General features: G+C 58.4%; 1 protein-coding gene across 1 annotated transcript in view; it reads right to left on the reverse strand.

Annotated features, from left to right (window-relative positions):
* Positions 1-19,113, reverse strand: part of LOC140187429 (medium-chain acyl-CoA ligase ACSF2, mitochondrial-like) — a gene marked incomplete at its 3' end in the record, with an annotated part of 207,632 nt that extends 188,519 nt beyond the window's left edge. The window contains exon 1 of the mRNA XM_072242749.1: positions 19,047-19,113. Within this exon, the coding sequence (XP_072098850.1) occupies positions 19,047-19,100 (54 nt within the window). The remainder of the gene's footprint in view (positions 1-19,046) is intronic.
* Positions 19,114-20,181: the final 1,068 nt, after the last annotated feature.

A 20,181-nucleotide genomic window follows, 5' to 3' on the forward strand; every position in this document is an offset into this window, starting at 1 on the left:
CAGACACGGAGTCTCACCCCCGTCTCTCTCACCGGACACAGTCTCGCTCCGAAGTCTCTCACCAGACACGAAGTCTCTCACCCGTCTCTCTCACCGGACGCAGAGTCTCACCCTTGTCTCTCTCACCGGACACGGAGTCTCACACCCGTCTCTCTCACCGGACACAGTCTTGCTCCCGTCTCTCTCACCGGACACAAAGTCTCGCCCCCAAGTCTCTCACCAGATACGGACTCTCACCCCCGAGTCTCTCACCAGATACAGACTCTCGCCTCTGTCTCTCTCACCGGACACAGTCGTGCCCCTGTCTCTCTCACCAGACACGGAGTCTCACCCCCGTCTCTCTCACCGGACACAGAGTCTCACCCTTGTCTCTCTCACCAGACACGGAGTCTCACACCCGTCTCACTCACAGGACACAGAGTCTCGCCCTGTCTCTCTCACCAGACACGGAGTCTCTCACCCGTCTCTCTCACCGGACACAGTCTTGCTCCCGTCTCTCTCACCGGACACAAAGTCTCGCCCCCAAGTCTCTCACCAGATACGGACTCTCACCCCCGAGTCTCTCACCAGATACAGACTCTCGCCCCTGTCTCTCTCACCGGACACAGTCGTGCCCCTGTCTCTCTCACCAGACACGGAGTCTCACCCCCGTCTCTCTCACCGGACGCAGAGTCTCACCCTTGTCTCTCTCACCAGACACGGAGTCTCACACCCGTCTCTCTCACAGGACACAGAGTCTCGCCCTGTCTCTCTCACCAGACACGGAGTCTCTCACCCGTCTCTCGCACTGGACACAGTCTTGCTCCCGACTCTCTCACCGGACACAAAGTCTCGCCCCCAAGTCTCTCACCAGATACGGACTCTCACCCCCGAGTCTCTCACCAGATACAGACTCTCGCCCCCGTCTCTCTCACCGGACACAGACTCGGCCGCGTCTCTCTCACTGGACACGGAGTCTCACCCCGTCTCTCTCAGTGGACACAGTCTCGCCCCCGAGTCTCTCACCAGGCACAGAATCTTGGCCTCTTCTCTCTCAGGGGACACAGTCTCGCCCCCGTCTCTCTCACCAGACCCAGAGTCTCAACCCCGCCTCTCTCACCAGACATGGAGTCACACCCCCGTCTCTCTCACCAGACACGGAGTCTCACTCTCGTCTCTCTCTCCGGACACTGTCTCAGCCACATCTCTCCCACTAGACACAGTCTCACCCCTGTCTCCTTCACCAGACACAGTCTGGGCCCTGTCTGTCTCACCAGACACGGAGTCTCACCACCGTTTCTCTTCACCAGACACAGTCTCACCCCCGAGCCTCTTATCGGACACAGAGTCTTGCCCCCGTCTCAGAACAAGACACGAAACCTCGGCCCTGTACATCTCACCAGACATGGAGTCTCGCTCCCGTCTCTCTGACCGGCACAGTCTCCACCTGTATCTCTCACCGGACATAGAGTCTCGCCCTGTCTCTCTCACCAGGCACGGAGTCTCGGCCCCGTCTGTCTCACCAGACACGGAGTTTAGCCCCCGTCTCTCTCTCCGGACAAAGTCTCCGCCCCGTCTGTCCCACAAGACACAGTCTCGCCCCCGTCTCCTTCACCAGACACAGTCTCGGCCCCGACTATCTCACCGGACACAGAGTCTCGCCCCCATGTCTCTCACTGGACACAGAGTCTTGCATCCGTCTCCCTTCACCAGACACAGTCCCGCCCTTGAGCCTCTCACCGGACACAGAGTCTCGCCCGTCTCTCTCACCGGACACAGTCTTGCTCCCGAGTCTCTCACCAGACACGGAGTCTCCCACCCGTCTCTCTCACCAGACACGGAGTATCACCCCCTTCTCTCTCACTGGACACAGTCGTGCCCCCGTCTCTCTCACCAGACACAGTCTCGTCCCTGAGTCTCTCACCGGACACGGAATCTCACCCGTGCCTCTCCCACCAGACACGGAGTCTCCCACCCGTCTCTCTCACCGGACAAGGAGTATCACCCCCTTCTCTCTCACTGGACACAGTCGTGCCCCCGTCTCTCTCACCAGCCACAGAGTCTCTGACCCGTCTCTTTCACCAGACACGGAGTCTCACCCCCTTCTCTCTCACCGGACACAGTCTCGCCCCCTTCTCTCTCACAGGACACATTCTCGCCCCCGTCTCCCTCACTGGACACAGTATTGCCCTCGGCTCTCTCACCAGACACAGTCTCGCCTCCAAGTCTCTCACCGGACACGGAGTCTCGTCCCCGTCTCTCTCACCGGACACAGTCTCACCCCCGAGTCTCTTACCAGACACAGTCTCGCCCCCGAGTCTCTCACCGGACACAGTCTCGACCCCATCTCTCCCACAAGACACAGTCTCGCACCGTCTCTCTTCACCAGATACAGTCTCGGCCCCATCTGTCTCACCAGACACGGAGTCTCATCCCCGTCTCTCTTCACTAGACATAGTCTCACCCCCGAGCCTCTAATCGGACACTGAGTCTTGCCCCGTCTCAGAACCAGACATGGAGTCTCGGCCCCGTTCTTCACACCGGACATGGAGTATTCCACCCGTCTCTCTTCACCAGACACAGTCTCGCGCCTGAGCCTCTCACCGGACACAGTCTCGCTCCCGAGTCTCTCACCAGACACGGAATCTCGCCTCCATCTCTCTCACCGGACACAGAGTATCACCCCCCATCTCTCTCACCGGACAGAGTCTCGACCCTGAGTCTCTCACCGGACACAGGATCTCACCCGTACCTCTCCCACCAGACACGGAGTCTCTCACCCGTCTCTCTCACTGGACACAGAGTCCCGCCCACGGCTCTCTCGCCGGACGCAGTCTCGCCCCCGAGTCTCTCACCAGGCACATTCTTACCCCCGTCTCTCTTCACCAGACACAGTCTCGCCCCCGAGCCTCTCTCCCGACACAGCCTCACCCCCCCGTCTCTCTTCACTAGACACAGCCTCGGCCCCGTCTCTCTCACAGGACACAAAGTCTCGACCCCGTCTCTCTAACCGGGAACAGTCTCGGCCCCATCCCACCCACTAGACACAGTCTCGCACCTGTCTCTCTTCACCAGACACAGTCTCGCCCTCCGAGTCTCTCACCAGACACAGAGTCTCGCCCCGTCTCTCTCACCAGACACAGAGTCTTGCCCCTGTCTCTCTCACCAGACACGGAGTCTCCCACCCGTCTCTCTCAGCGGACACGGAGTCTCCCACCCGTCTCTCTCAGCGGACACGGAGTCTCACCCCCGTTTCTCTCACCGGATACAGTCTCGCTCCCGAGTCTCTCACCGGACACGGAGTCTCTCACCAGACACGGAGTCTCACCCACGCCTCTCTCGCCGGACACCTCCTCGCCCCCGTCTCTCTTCGTCAGACACAGTCTCACCCCGTCTCTCTCACAGGACACGAAGTCTCACCCCGTCTCTCTCACCAGACACAGTCTCGCCCCCGAGTCTCTCTCCAGACACAGTCTCACCCCCGTCTCTTCACCAGACACAGTCTCGGCCCCGTCTCTCTCACAGGACACGAAGTCTCACACCCATTTCTCTCACCGGGCACAGTCTCAGCCCTATCTCTGCCACTAGACACAGTCTCGCCCCCGTCTCTCTTCACCAGACTCAATCTCGGCCCTGTCTCTCTCTCTATCATCGGACATGGACTCTCACCCCTCTCTCTCACACCAGACACAGATTCTCACCCCGTTTCTCTCACCGGACACAGTCTCGCCCCCGAGTCTCTCACAAAACCCGGAGTCTCACCCCCGTCTCTCTCACAGGACCAGAGTCTCACCCTTGTCTCTCTCACTGGACACAATCTCGCACCTGAGTCTCTCACCGGACATTGAGTCTCGGCCCCGTCTCTCTCACCGGACACAGTCTCGCCCCGTCTCTCTCACTAGACACAGTCTCGCACCATCTCTCTTCACCAGACACAGTCTCGGCCCCATCTGTCTCACCAGACACAGAGTCTCACCCCCATCTCTCTTCACTAGACACAGTCTCACCCCCGAGCCTCTAATCGGACACTGAGTCTTGCCCCGTCTCAGAACCAGACATGGAGTCTCGGCCCTGTCCCTCTCACCGGACATGGAGTATTGCACCTGTCTCTCTTCACCAGACACAGTCTCGCGCCCGAGCCTCTCACCGGACACAGTTCGCCCCCGTCTCTCTCACCAGACACACTCTTATCCCTGTTTCTCTCACCGTACATGGAGTCTCACCCCCGTCTCTCTCACCGGACACAGTCTCACCCCCGAGTCTCTCACCGGACACAGAGCCACGCCCCATTTCTCTCACCGTACACGGAGTCTCACCCCCGTCTCTCTCACCGGACACAGAGTCTCGCCCGTCTCTCTCACCAGACACGGATTCTCGCCCCCGAGTCTCTCACTGGACACGGAGTCTCGGCCCATCTCTCTTACTGGACACAGAGTCTCGCATCCATCTCTTTTTACCAGACACAGTCCCGCCCCTGAGCCTTTCACCGGACACAGTCTCGCTCCCGAGTTTCTCACCGGACACAGAGTCTCGCCTCCGTCTCTCTCACCAGACTCAGTCCCGCCCCCGAGTCTCTCACCGGACACAGAATCTCACCTCGGTCTCTCGCACCAGACACAGTCCCGCCCCTGAGCCTCTCACCGGACACAATCTCGCCCCCAAGTCTCTCTCACCGGCCACAGTCTCGCCCCCGAGTCTATCACCAGACATGGAGTTTCGGCCACGTCTCTCTCACCGGACACAGTCTGGCCACTGAGTCTCTCACTAGACATGGAGTCTCGCCCCCGTCTCTCTCACCAGATACGGAGTCTCGCCCCCGTCTCTCTCACCAGACACACTCTGGCCCCTGAGTCTCTCACTAGACATGGAGTCTCGCCCCCGTCTCTCTCACCAGATACGGAGTCTCACCCTCGTCTCACAACCACACACGGATTCTCGCCCCGTCTCTCTCACCGGACAGAGTCGCGCCGCTATCTTTCTCACTGGACATGGAACCTCTACCCCGTCTCTCTCACCGAACATGGAGTCTCGCCCACGCCTCTCTCGCCGGACACAGTCTCGCCCCCGAGTCTCTCACCGGACACAGTCTCGTCCCCGTCTCTCTTCACCAGACACAGTCTCGCCTCCGTCTCTCTTCACCAGACACAGTCTCTGCCCCGTCTGTCTCACCAGACACGGAGTCTCTCCCCCATCTCTCTCACAGGACACAGTCTCGCCACCGTCTCTCTCATCAGAAACAGAGTCATGCCCCTCTCTCTCACCGGACACAGAGTCTTGCCCCCATCTCTCTCACTGGACAGGGAGTCTGACCCCTGTCTGTCTCACCAGACACAGTCTCGCCCCGTCTCTCTCACCGGACACGGAGTCTCACCCCCCTCTCTCTCACCAGACAGGTAGTCTCACCCCCGTCTGTCTCACCAGACACAGTCTCACCCCGTCTCTCTCACTGGACACGGAGTCTCACCAACGTCTCTCTCACCTGACACAGTTTCGCTTCCATCTCTCTTCACCAGACACAGTTTTGGCCCCATCTCTCTCTCTCACCGGACACAGAGTCTCACCCCTGTCTGTCTTCACCAGACACAGTCTCTGCCCCGCTTCTCTCACCGGACATGGAGTCTCGCCCCTGTCTCTCTCACCGGACACGTCTTGCATCCGTCTCTCTTCACCAGACACAGTCCCTCCTTAAGCCTCTCACTGGACACAGAGTCTCACCCCCGAGTCTCTCACCAGGCACGGAGCCTCCCACCCATCTCTCTCACTGGACACAGTCTCGCCCCCGAGTCTCTCAGTGGACACAGAGTCTCACCCTTGCCTCTCTCACCGCACATGGAGTCTCACCCCCGTCTCTCTCACCAGACACAGTCTCACCCCGTCTCCCTCTCACAGGACATCAAGTCTCACCCCGTCTCTCTCATCGGACACAGTCTCGCCCTCGAGTCTCTCACCAGACACAGTCTCGCCCCCGTCTCTCTTCACAAGTCACAGTCTTGCCCCCAAGCCTCTCTCTGGACACAGTGTCGCCCCCGTCTCTCTTCGCCAGACACAGTCTCGGCCCCGTCTCTCTCACAGGACACGAAGTCTCACCCCCGTCTCTCTCAATGGGCAGAGTCACAGCCCCATCTCTGCCACTAGACACAGTCTCGCCCCCGTCTCTCTTCACCAGACACAGTTTCAGCCCCATCTCTCTCTCTCTCTCCGAACACAGAATCTCATCTCAGTCTCTCTCACCGGACACAGTCTCACCCCCATCTCTCTCACTAGACACGGATTCTCGCCCCATCTCTCTCACCAGACACACTCTGGCCCCTGAGTCTCTCACTAGACATGGAGTCTCGCCCCCGTCTCTCTCACCAGATACGGAGTCTCACCCTCGTCTCACAACCACACACGGATTCTCGCCCCGTCTCTCTCACCGGACAGAGTCGCGCTGCTATCTTTCTCACTGGACATGGAACCTCTACCCCGTCTCTCTCACCGAACATGGAGTCTCGCCCACGCCTCTCTCGCCGGACACAGTCTCGCCCCCGAGTCTCTCACCGGACACACTCTTATCCCTGTCTCTCTCATCGTACATGGAGTCTCACCCCCGTCTCTCTCACCAGACACAGACTCGACCCAGTCTCGCCCCTGTCTCTCTTCACCGGACACGGTCTCGGCCCTGTTTCTCTCACCGTACACAGAATCTCGTACCGGTTTCTCTCACCGGACACAGTCTCACCCCCGAGTCTCTCACCAGACACACTCTTATCCCTGTTTCTCTCACCGTACATGGAGTCTCACCCCCGTCTGTCTCACCAGACACAGTCTCATCCTGTCTCTCTCACCAGACATGAAGTCTCACCCCCGTCTCTCTCACCGGACACAGTCTCGCCCCGACTGTCTCACAGGACATAGTCTCGCCCCTAAGTCTCTCACCAGACACGGAGTCTCAGCCCCGAGTCTCTCACTGGACATGGAGTCTCGGCCCATCTCTCTTACTGGACACAGAGTCTCGCATCCATCTCTTTTTACCAGACACAGTCCCGCCCCTGAGCCTTTCACCGGACACAGTCTCGCTCCCGAGTTTCTCACCGGACACAGAGTCTCGCCTCCGTCTCTCTCACCAGACTCAGTCCCGCCCCCGAGTCTCTCACCAGACACAGAGTCTCACCTCGGTCTCTCGCACCAGACACAGTCTCGCCCCTGAGCCTCTCACCGGACACAGTCTCGCCCCCAAGTCTCTCTCACCGGCCACAGTCTCGCCCCCGAGTCTATCACCAGACATGGAGTTTCGGCCACGTCTCTCTCACCGAACACGGAGTCTCACACCCATCTCTCTCACCGGACACAGTCTCGTCTCGTCTCTCTCACCGGACACAGAGTCTCGTCCCGTCTTTCTCACCGGACATGGAGTCTCACCCCCGTCTGTCTCACCAGACACAGTCTCGCCCCGTCTCTCTCACCGGACACGGAGTCTCACCCCCGTCTCTCTCACCGGACATGGAGTCTCAGCCCCGTCTCTCTCACAGGACACAGTCTCGTCCCGTCTCTCTCACCGGACATGGAGTCTCACCCCCATCTCTCTCACCGGACACAGAGTCTCACCCCCGTCTGTCTCACCAGACACAGTCTCATCCTGTCTCTCTCACCAGACATGAAGTCTCACCCCCGTCTCTCTCACCGGACACAGTCTCGCCCCGACTGTCTCACAGGACATAGTCTCGCCCCTAAGTCTCTCACCAGACACGGAGTCTCAGCCCCGTCTCTCTCACTGGACACGGAGTCTCACCCCCATCTGTCTCACCAGACACAGTCTCGTCCTGTCTCTCTCACCGGACATGAAGTCTCACCCCCGTCTCTCTCACCAGACACAGTCTCGCCCCCATTTCTCTCACCGGACATGGAGTCTCAGCCCCCTCTCTCTCACCGTACACAGTCTTGCCCCGTCTGTCTCACTGGACATAGTCTTGCCCCTAAGTCTCAACCAGACACAGTCTCGTCCCATCTCTCTCACAGGACACAGTCTCGTCCCGTCTCTCTCACCGGACATGGAGTCTCACCCCCGTCTGTCTCACCAGACACAGTCTCGACCCGTCTCTCTCACCGGACACAGATTCTCGAACCCGTCTCTCTCACCGGACATGGAGTCTCAGCCCCGTCTCTCTCACAGGACACAGTCTCGTCCCGTCTCTCTCACCGGACACAGAGTCTCACCCCCATCTCTCTCACTGGACACAGAGTCTCACCCCCGTCTGTCTCACCAGACACAGTCTCATCCTTTCTCTCTCACCAGACATGAAGTCTCACCCCCGTCTCTCTCACCGGACACAGTCTCGCCCCGATTGTCTCACAGGACATAGTCTCGCCCCTAAGTCTCTCACCAGACACGGAGTCTCAGCCCCGTCTCTCTCACTGGACACGGAGTCTCACCCCCGTCTGTCTCACCAGACACAGTCTCGTCCTGTCTCTCTTACCGGACATGAAGTCTCACCCCCGTCTCTCTCACCGGACATGGAGTCTCACCCCCATCTGTCTCACCAGACACAGTCTCATCCCGTCTCTCTCACCAGTCACGCATTCTCACCCCCGTCTCTCTCACCGGACATGGAGTCTCAGCCCGGTCTCTCTCACCGGACATGGAGTCTCAGCCCCGTCTCTCTCACCGGACACAGTCTCGTCCCGTCTCTCTCACCGGACATAGACTCTCACCCCCGTCTCTCTCACTGGACACAGAGTCTCACACCCGTTTGTCTCACCAGACATAGTCTCGTCCCGTCTTTCTCACTAGACACAGAGTCTCGTTCCGTCTCTCTCAACGGACACGGAGTCTCACCCCCGTCTGACTCACCAGACACAGTCTCATCCCGTTTCTCTCACCGGACACGGACTCTCGCCCCTGTCTCTCTCACCAGACATGGAGTCTCAGCTCCGTCTCTCTCACCGGACACAGTCTCGTCCCGTCTCTCTCACCGGACACAGAGTCTCACCCCCGTCTCTCTCAACGGACATAGAGTCTCACCCGCGTCGGTCTCACCAGACACAGTCTCGTCCCGTCTCTCTCACCGGACACAGAGTCTCACCCCCGTCTCTCTCACCGGACATGAAGTCTCACCCCCGTCTCTCTCACCGCACACAGTCTTGCCCCGTCTGTCTCACTGGACATAGTCTTGCCCCTAAGTCTCAACCAGACACGGAGTCTCAGCCTCGTTTCTCTCACCGGACACGGAGTCTCACCCCCGTCTGTCTAACCAGACACAGTCTCGTCCCGTCTCTCTCACAGGACACAGTCTCGTCCCGTCTCTCTCACCGGACAGAGAGTCTCACCCCCGTCTGTCTCACCAGACACAGTCTCGACCCGTCTCTCTCACCGGACACGGACTCTCGCCCCTGTCTCTCTCACCGGACATGGAGTCTCAGCCCCGTCTCTCTCACACGACACAGTCTCACCCCATCTCTCTCACCGGACACAGAGTCTCACCCCCGTCTGTCTCACCAGACACAGTCTCTGCCCCGCTTCTCTCACCGGACATGGAGTCTCGCCCCTGTCTCTCTCACCGGACACGTCTCGCATCCGTCTCTCTTCACCAGACACAGTCCCTCCTTAAGCCTCTCACTGGACACAGAGTCTCACCCTTGCCTCTCTCACCGCACATGGAGTCTCACCCCGTCTCTCTCTCACAGGACACCAAGTCTCACCCCGTCTCTCTCATCGGACACAGTCTCGCCCTCGAGTCTCTCACCAGACACAGTCTCGCCCCCGTCTCTCTTCACAAGACACAGTCTCGCCCCCAAGCCTCTCTCCGGACACAGTGTCGCCCCCGTCTCTCTTCGCCAGACACAATCTCGGCCCCGTCTCTCTCACAGGACACGAAGTCTCACCCCCGTCTCTCTCAACGGGCAGAGTCTCGGCCCCATCTCTGCCACTAGACACAGTCTCGCCCCGTCTCTCTCACCGGACACGGAGTCTCACCCCCGTCTCTCTCTCATGGACACAGAGTCTCACCCCGTCTGTCTCACCAGACACAGTCTCATCCTGTCTCTCTCACCGCACATGAAGTCTCACCCCCGTCTCTCTCACCGGACACAGTCTCAACCCCATTTTTCTCACCGGACACGGAGTCTCACCCCCCTCTCTCTCACCGGACATGGAGTCTCAGCCCTGTCTCTCTCACCGGACAAAGTCTCGTCCCGTCTCTCTCACCGGACACGGAGTCTCACCCCCGTCTGACTCACCAGACACAGTCTCATCCTGTCTCTCTCACCGGACACGGACTCTCGCCCCTGTCTCTCTCACCGGACATGGAGTCTCAGCCCCGTCTCTCTCACCGGACACAGTCTAGTCCCGTCTCTCTCACCGGACACAGAGTCTCACCCCCGTCTGTCTCACCAGACACAGTCTCGTCCTGTCTCTCTCACCAGACATGAAGTCTCACCCCCGTCTCTCTCACCGTACACAGTCTTGCCCCGTCTGTCTCACTGGACATAGTCTTGCCCCTAAGTCTCAACCAGACATAGTCTCGTCCCGTCTCTCTCACCGGACACAGGGTCTCATCCCGTCTCTCTCACCAGACACGGAGTCTCGACCCCGTCTCTCTCACCGGACATGGAGTCTCAGCCCCGTCTCTCTCACAGGACACAGTCTCGTCCCGTCTCTCTCACCGGACAGAGAGTCTCACCCCCGTCTGTCTCACCAGACACAGTCTCATCCTGTCTCTCTCACCAGACATGAAGTCTCACCCCCGTCTCTCTCACCGGACACAGTCTCGCCCCGACTGTCTCACAGGACATAGTCTCGCCCCTAAGTCTCTCACCAGACATGGAGTCTCAGCCCCGTCTCTCTCACTGGACATGGAGTCTCACCCCCGTCTGTCTCACCAGACACAGTCTCGTCCTGTCTCTCTCACCGGACATGAAGTCTCACCCCCGTCTGTCTCACCAGACACAGTCTCACCCCCATTTCTCTCACCGGACATGGAGTCTCAGCCCCCTCTCTCTCACCGTACACAGTCTTGCCCCGTCTGTCTCACTGGACATAGTCTTGCCCCTAAGTCTCAACCAGACACAGTCTCGTCCCGTCTCTCTCACCGGACACAGGGTCTCGTCCCGTCTCTCTCACCGGACACGGAGTCTCGACCCCGTCTCTCTCACCGGACATGGAGTCTCAGCCCCGTCTCTCTCACAGGACACAGTCTCGTCCCGTCTCTCTCACCGGACAGAGAGTCTCACCCCCGTCTGTCTCACCAGACACAGTCTCGACCCATCTCTCTCACCGGACACAGATTCTTGAACCCGTCTCTCTCACCGGACATGGAGTCTCAGCCCCGTCTCTCTCACAGGACACAGTCTCGTCCCGTCTCTCTCACCGGACACAGAGTCTCAGCCCCGTCTCTCTCACAGGACACAGTCTCGTACCGTCTCTCTCACCGGACATGAAGTCTCACCCCCGTCTCTCTCACCGGACACGGAGTCTCACCCCCATCTGTCTCACCAGACACAGTCTCATCCCGTCTCTCTCACCAGTCACGCATTCTCACCCCCGTCTCTCTCACCGGACATGGAGTCTCAGCCCGGTCCCTCACACCGGACATGGAGTCTCAGCCCCGTCTCTCTCACTGGAAACAGTCTCGTCCCGTCTCTCTCACCGGACATAGACTCTCACCCCCGTCTCTCTCACTGGACACAGAGTCTCACACCCGTTTGTCTCACCAGACAAAGTTTCGTCCCGTCTTTCTCACTAGACACAGAGTCTCGTCCCGTCTCTCTCAACGGACACGGAGTCTCACCCCCGTCTGACTCACCAGACACAGTCTCATCCCGTTTCTCTCACCGGACATGGAGTCTCAGCCCCCTCTCTCTCACCGTACACAGTCTTGCCCCGTCTGTCTCACTGGACATAGTCTTGCCCCTAAGTCTCAACCAGACACAGTCTCGTCCCGTCTCTCTCACCGGACACAGGGTCTCGTCCCGTCTCTCTCACCGGACACGGAGTCTCGACCCCGTCTCTCTCACCGGACATGGAGTCTCAGCCCCGTCTCTCTCACAGGACACAGTCTCGTCCCGTCTCTCTCACCGGACAGAGAGTCTCACCCCCGTCTGTCTCACCAGACACAGTCTCGACCCGTCTCTCTCACCGGACACAGATTCTTGAACCCGTCTCTCTCACCGGACATGGAGTCTCAGCCCCGTCTCTCTCACAGGACACAGTCTCGTCCCGTCTCTCTCACCGGACACAGAGTCTCAGCCCCGTCTCTCTCACAGGACACAGTCTCGTACCGTCTCTCTCACCGGACATGAAGTCTCACCCCCGTCTCTCTCACCGGACACGGAGTCTCACCCCCATCTGTCTCACCAGACACAGTCTCATCCCGTCTCTCTCACCAGTCACGCATTCTCACCCCCGTCTCTCTCACCGGACATGGAGTCTCAGCCCGGTCCCTCACACCGGACATGGAGTCTCAGCCCCGTCTCTCTCACTGGAAACAGTCTCGTCCCGTCTCTCTCACCGGACATAGACTCTCACCCCCGTCTCTCTCACTGGACACAGAGTCTCACACCCGTTTGTCTCACCAGACAAAGTTTCGTCCCGTCTTTCTCACTAGACACAGAGTCTCGTCCCGTCTCTCTCAACGGACACGGAGTCTCACCCCCGTCTGACTCACCAGACACAGTCTCATCCCGTTTCTCTCACCGGACACGGACTCTTGCCCCTGTCTCTCTCACCAGACATGGAGTCTCAGCTCCGTCTCTCTCACCGGACACAGAGTCTCACCCCCATCTGTCTCACCAGACACAGTCTCATCCTGTCTCTCTCACCAGACATGAAGTCTCACCCCCGTCTCTCTCATCGTACACAGTTTCGCCCCCATTTTTCTCACCAGACACGGAGTCTCACCCCCCTCTCTCTCACCGGACACAGTCTCGCCCCGACTGTCTCACAGGACATAGTCTAGCCCCTAAGCCTCTCACCAGACACGGAGTCTCACCCCCGTCTGTCTCACCAGACACAGTCTCATCCCGTCTCTCTCACCGGACACGGACTCTCGCCCCTGTCTCTCTCACCGGACATGAAGTCTCAGCCCCGTCTGTCTCACCAGACACAGTCTCGCCCCCATTTCTCTCACTGGACATGGAGTCTCAGCCCCCTCTCTCTCACCGTACACAGTCTTGCCCCGTCTGTCTCACTGGACATAGTCTTGCCCCTAAGTCTCAACCAGACACAGTCTCATCCCGTCTCTCTCACCGGACACAGGGTCTCGTCCCGACTCTCTCACCGGACACGGAGTCTCGACCCCGTCTCTCTCACCGGACACAGATTCTCGAACCCGTCTCTCTCACCGGACATGGAGTCTCAGCCCCGTCTCTCTCACAGGACACAGTCTCGTCCCGTCTCTCTCACCGGACACAGAGTCTCACCCCCGTCTGTCTCACCAGACACAGTCTCATCCTGTCTCTCTCACCAGACATGAAGTCTCACCCCCGTCTCTCTCACCGGACACAGTCTCGCCCCGACTGTCTCACAGGACATAGTCTCGCCCCTAAGTCTCTCACCAGACACGGAGTCTCAGCCCCGTCTCTCTCACTGGACACGGAGTCTCACCCCCGTCTGTCTCACCAGACACAGTCTCGTCTTGTCTGTCTCACCGGACATGAAGTCTCACCCCCGTCTCTCTCACCAGACACAGTCTTGCCCCCATTTCTCTCACAGGACATGGAGTCTCAGCCCCCTCTCTCTCACCGTACACAGTCTTGCCCCGTCTGTCTCACTGGACATAGTCTTGCCGCTAAGTCTCAACCAGACACAGTCTCATCCCGTCTGTCTCACCAGACACAGTCTCGACCCGTCTCTCTCACCGGACACAGATTCTCGAACCCGTCTCTCTCACCGGACATGGAGTCTCAGCCCCGTCTCTCTCACAGGACACAGTCTCATCCCGTCTCTCTCACCGGACACAGAGTCTCACCCCCATCTCTCTCACCGGACACAGAGTCTCACCCCCGTCTGTCTCACCAGACACAGTCTCATCCTGTCTCTCTCACCAGACATGAAGTCTCACCCCCGTCTCTCTCACCAGACACAGTCTCGCCCCAACTGTCTCACAGGACATAGTCTCGCCCCTAAGTCTCTCACCAGACACGGAGTCTCAGCCCCATCTCTCTCACCGGACACAGAGTCTCACCCCCATCTATCTCACCAGACACAGTCTCATCCTGTCTCTCTCACCGGACACGGAGTCTCACCCCCCTCTCTCTCACCGGACACAGTCTCGCCCCGACTGTCTCACAGGACATAGTCTAGCCCCTAAGTCTCTCACCAGACACGGAGTCTCAGCCCCGTCTCTCTCACTGGACACGGAGTCTCACCCCCGTCTGTCTCACCAGACACAGTCTCGTCCTGTCTCTCTCACCGGACATGAAGTCTCACCCCCGTCTCTCTCACCGTACACAGTCTCGCCCCCATTTCTCTCATCGGATACGGAGTCTCACCCCCGTTTGTCTCACCAGACAAAGTCTCGTCCCGTCTTTCTCACTAGACACAGAGTCTCGTCCCGTCTCTCTCACCGGACACGGAGTCTCTCCCCCGTCTGACTCACCAGACACAGTCTCGTCCCATCTCTCTCACCGGACACAGACTCTCGCCCCTGTCTCTCTCACCGGACATGGAGTCTCAGCCCCGTCTCTCTCACCGGACACAGAGTCTCACCCCCGTCTGACTCACCAGACACAGTCTCATCCCGTTTCTCTCACCGGACACGGACTCTTGCCCCTGTCTCTCTCACCAGACATGGAGTCTCAGCTCCGTCTCTCTCACCGGACACAGAGTCTCACCCCCGTCTGACTCACCAGACACAGTCTCATCCCGTTTCTCTCACCGGACACGGACTCTTGCCCCTGTCTCTCTCACCAGACATGGAGTCTCAGCTCCGTCTCTCTCACCGGACACAGAGTCTCACCCCCATCTGTCTCACCAGACACAGTCTCATCCTGTCTCTCTCACCAGACATGAAGTCTCACCCCCGTCTCTCTCATCGTACACAGTTTCGCCCCCATTTTTCTCACCAGACACGGAGTCTCACCCCCCTCTCTCTCACCGGACACAGTCTCGCCCCGACTGTCTCACAGGACATAGTCTAGCCCCTAAGCCTCTCACCAGACACGGAGTCTCACCCCCGTCTGTCTCACCAGACACAGTCTCATCCCGTCTCTCTCACCGGACACGGACTCTCGCCCCTGTCTCTCTCACCGGACATGAAGTCTCAGCCCCGTCTGTCTCACCAGACACAGTCTCGCCCCCATTTCTCTCACTGGACATGGAGTCTCAGCCCCCTCTCTCTCACCGTACACAGTCTTGCCCCGTCTGTCTCACTGGACATAGTCTTGCCCCTAAGTCTCAACCAGACACAGTCTCATCCCGTCTCTCTCACCGGACACAGGGTCTCGTCCCGACTCTCTCACCGGACACGGAGTCTCGACCCCGTCTCTCTCACCGGACACAGATTCTCGAACCCGTCTCTCTCACCGGACATGGAGTCTCAGCCCCGTCTCTCTCACAGGACACAGTCTCGTCCCGTCTCTCTCACCGGACACAGAGTCTCACCCCCGTCTGTCTCACCAGACACAGTCTCATCCTGTCTCTCTCACCAGACATGAAGTCTCACCCCCGTCTCTCTCACCGGACACAGTCTCGCCCCGACTGTCTCACAGGACATAGTCTCGCCCCTAAGTCTCTCACCAGACACGGAGTCTCAGCCCCGTCTCTCTCACTGGACACGGAGTCTCACCCCCGTCTGTCTCACCAGACACAGTCTCGTCTTGTCTGTCTCACCGGACATGAAGTCTCACCCCCGTCTCTCTCACCAGACACAGTCTTGCCCCCATTTCTCTCACCGGACATGGAGTCTCAGCCCCCTCTCTCTCACCGTACACAGTCTTGCCCCATCTGTCTCACTGGACATAGTCTTGCCGCTAAGTCTCAACCAGACACAGTCTCATCCCGTCTGTCTCACCAGACACAGTCTCGACCCGTCTCTCTCACCGGACACAGATTCTCGAACCCGTCTCTCTCACCGGACATGGAGTCTCAGCCCCGTCTCTCTCACAGGACACAGTCTCATCCCGTCTCTCTCACCGGACACAGAGTCTCACCCCCATCTCTCTCACCGGACACAGAGTCTCACCCCCGTCTGTCTCACCAGACACAGTCTCATCCTGTCTCTCTCACCAGACATGAAGTCTCACCCCCGTCTCTCTCACCAGACACAGTCTCGCCCCAACTGTCTCACAGGACATAGTCTCGCCCCTAAGTCTCTCACCAGACACGGAGTCTCAGCCCCATCTCTCTCACCGGACACAGAGTCTCACCCCCATCTGTCTCACCAGACACAGTCTCATCCTGTCTCTCTCACCGGACACGGAGTCTCACCCCCCTCTCTCTCACCGGACACAGTCTCGCCCCGACTGTCTCACAGGACATAGTCTAGCCCCTAAGTCTCTCACCAGACACGGAGTCTCAGCCCCGTCTCTCTCACTGGACACGGAGTCTCACCCCCGTCTGTCTCACCAGACACAGTCTCGTCCTGTCTCTCTCACCGGACATGAAGTCTCACCCCCGTCTCTCTCACCGTACACAGTCTCGCCCCCATTTCTCTCATCGGATACGGAGTCTCACCCCCGTTTGTCTCACCAGACAAAGTCTCGTCCCGTCTTTCTCACTAGACACAGAGTTTCGTCCCGTCTCTCTCACCGGACACGGAGTCTCTCCCCCGTCTGACTCACCAGACACAGTCTCGTCCCATCTCTCTCACCGGACACAGACTCTCGCCCCTGTCTCTCTCACCGGACATGGAGTCTCAGCCCCGTCTCTCTCACACGACACAGTCTCGTCCCGTCTCTCTCACCGGACACAGAGTCTCACCCCCATCTCTCTCAACGGACACAGAGTCTCACCCCCGTCTGTCTCACCAGACACAGTCTCATCCTGTCTCTCTCACCGGACATGAAGTCTCACCCCTGTCTCTCTCACTGTACACAGTCTCGCCCCCATTTCTCTCACCAGACATGGAGTCTCACCCCCCTCTCTCTCACCGGACACAGTCTCGCCCCGTCTGTCTCACTGGACATATTCTCGCCCCCGAGCCTCTCACCGGACACAGTCTCGCTCCCGAGTCTCTCACCGGACACAGAGTCTCGCCTCCGTCTCTCTCACCAGACACAGTCCCGCCCCCGAGTCTCTCACCGGACACAGTCTCGCCCCCAAGTCTCTCTCACCGGACACAGTCTCGCCCCCGAGTCTCTCACCAGACATGGAGTTTCGGCCCCGTCTCTCTCACCGAACATGGAGTCTCACCCCCGTCTCTCTCACCGGACACAGTCTCGTCCAGTCTCTCTCACTGGACACAGAGTCTCGTCCCGTCTCTCTCTCCGGACATGGATTCTCACTCCCGTCTGTCTTACCGGACACGGAGTCTCACCCCCATCTGTCTCACCAGACACAGTCTCGTCCCGTCTCTCTCACCGGACACGGATTCTCGACCCCGTCTCTCTCACCGGACATGGAGTCTCACCCCCGTCTGTCTCACCAGACACAGTCTCGTCCCGTCTCTCTCACCAGACACAGAGTCTCGTCCCGTCTCTCTCACCGGACACGGAGTCTCACTCCCGTCTGTCTCACCAGACACAGTCTCATCCCGTCTCTCTCACCGGACACGGATTCTCACCCTCGTCTCTCTCACCGGACATGGAGTCTCAGCCCCGTCTCTCTCACTGGACACAGAGTCTCACCCCCGTTTGTCTCACCAGACGTAGTCTCGTCCCGTCTCTCTCACTAGACACAGAGTCTCATCCCGTCTCGCACCGGACACGGAGTCTCACCCCTGTCTGTCTCACCAGACACAGTCTCATCCCGTCTCTCTCACCGGACACGGAGTCTCAGCCCCGTCTCTCTCACCGCACACAGTCTTGTCCCGTCTCTCTCACCGGACACAGAGTCTCACCCCCGTCTCTCTCACCGGACACAGAGTCTCACCCCCATCTGTCTCACCAGACACAGTCTCGCCCCCATTTCTCTCACCGGACATGGAGTCTCAGCCCCCCCTCTCTCACCGGACACAGTCTCGCCCCGTCTGTCTCACTGGACATAGTCTTGCCCCTAAGTCTCTCACCAGATACAGAGTCTCAGCCCCGTCTCTCTCACCGGACACGGAGTTTCACTCCCGTCTGTCTCACCAGACACAGTCTCGCCCCAGTCTCTCTTCACCGGACACGGTCTCGGCCTTCATTCTCTCACCGGACACGGAATCTCGCACCAGTCTCTCTCACCGGACACAGTCTCGCCCCCGAGTCTCTCACCAGACACACTCTTATCCCTGTCTCTCTCACCGTACACGGAGTCTCACCCCCGTCTCTCTCACCGGACCCAGTCTCAACCCATTCTCGCCTCTGTCTCTCTTCACCGGACACGGTCTTGGCCCTGTTTCTCTCACGGTACACGGAATCTCGCACCGCTCTCTCTCACCGGACAGGGAGTCTCACCTGGGTCTGTCTCACCAGACACAGTCTCACCCCGTCTCTCTCACCGGACACGGAGTCTCACCCCCGTCTCTCTCACCTGACACAGTCTAGCTTCCATCTCTCTTCACCAGACACAGTTTTGGCCCAGTCTCTCTCTCTCACCGGACATGGAGTCTCACCCCTGTCTGTCTTCACCAGACACAGTCTCTGCCCCGCTTCTCTCACTGGACATGGAGTCTCGCCCCCGTCTCTCTCACCGTACACAGTCTCGCCCCCATTTCTCTCACCGGACACGGAGTCTCACCTCCCTCTCTCTCACCGGACACAGTCTCGCCCCGTCTGTCTCACTGGACATAGTCTCGCCCCTAAGTCTCTCACCAGACACGGAGTCTCAGATCCGTCCCTCTCACTGGACACAGTCTCAGCCCCGTCTCTCTCACTGGACACAGAGTCTCACCCCTGTCTCAGCCCTGACTCTCTTGCCAGACACAGTGTATCGTCCCTGTATCTCCCACCAGAATCTGGATCTTGCACTTGAATATGTATTTCACATTCTAGCTGTATGACCCCATGTTCACCTCAGATACATATCTTGAGCACAGCTGAGCAGATTTTGCAATGGAGGCTCTCATGACGTTGCTATTTTGAAGCCTAAACTACAATCTTTCCCCACAGAGCCTTTCTGGTGTCTGCACCCAGCTCCAGTACATTCCTCCTGGGCACTGGACCATGCCAGTGACGTGCCCAACCTGTTTGGGCAGGTTTGAGTCTGCCATCCTCAACCTGCTAATACTCCGTCAATAATCGTTACTGTCTCAATGCATGTCCCTGAGACTAGGCCACACAACAGAATGCTGTGATTCACACTGTTCTGCTGCTGCCTGATCCACCCATTTCTCCATTCATTCACTTCCAGGATCTGGAACATCACTGGCAAGTGCAGCGTTTTCTGTCAATTCCCGATTGCTCTCAGAAAGGTTTGTGATCTACCTTCTTGAACATGTGCAGACTTTTTGGTGAAGGTGCTGCTGGGGAGAAAGTTGCAGGGTTTAAACTAGCAACTCATAATATATCTCCAAAGCAGGATGGTGTACAACTTGGAGAGGAATCGGGAAGCGACGGTGTGCTTGGGAAAGCGATCACAGTGTAACCTACACTGTGCACTGTCAGAGGTGGAGACGCAGAATTAGCATGGTCAGTGCGATGCGAGTCAAACGGGCAACTTCACCTTTGGATAAGCTTTCCAAAAGTTGTTGGAGCTGCACTCACGCAGGCAAGTGCAGAATATAGCATCACCAAAGACCCCACCCAGCCTGGACCCTCTGGCTTGAGATGAGAAACTCAGCTACACCAGCCACATCAATACCCTGGTACATGCCTCAGCTCGAGGGTATCATGCACCAGCTGGCTCAGCCCTGATCCCCAAAGCCTTTCCAGCGTCCGCAAGGCAGAGCAACTGCACCAGGTTTACTATTGCTTCACATATCAAAGTACAGTGAAAAGCTTGTCTTGCCTGAAAGACCCTCACCATCCAGGACATGTCCTCTTCTCATTGGGGAAGAGGTACAGGAACCTGAAGAGACACACAGAATGTTTTCTCACCCCATCTTCCTGCCACCCCACTAGGAATAGGGTTCCCCTTGTCCTAACCTACCACCCCACCAGCCTCTGGGTCCAACATATTATTCTCCATAACATCTGCCACCTCCAATG

Source organism: Mobula birostris, chromosome 24 (genome assembly GCF_030028105.1).
Source record: "Mobula birostris isolate sMobBir1 chromosome 24, sMobBir1.hap1, whole genome shotgun sequence".
In the NCBI taxonomy this organism is placed as follows: Eukaryota; Metazoa; Chordata; class Chondrichthyes; order Myliobatiformes; family Myliobatidae; genus Mobula; species Mobula birostris.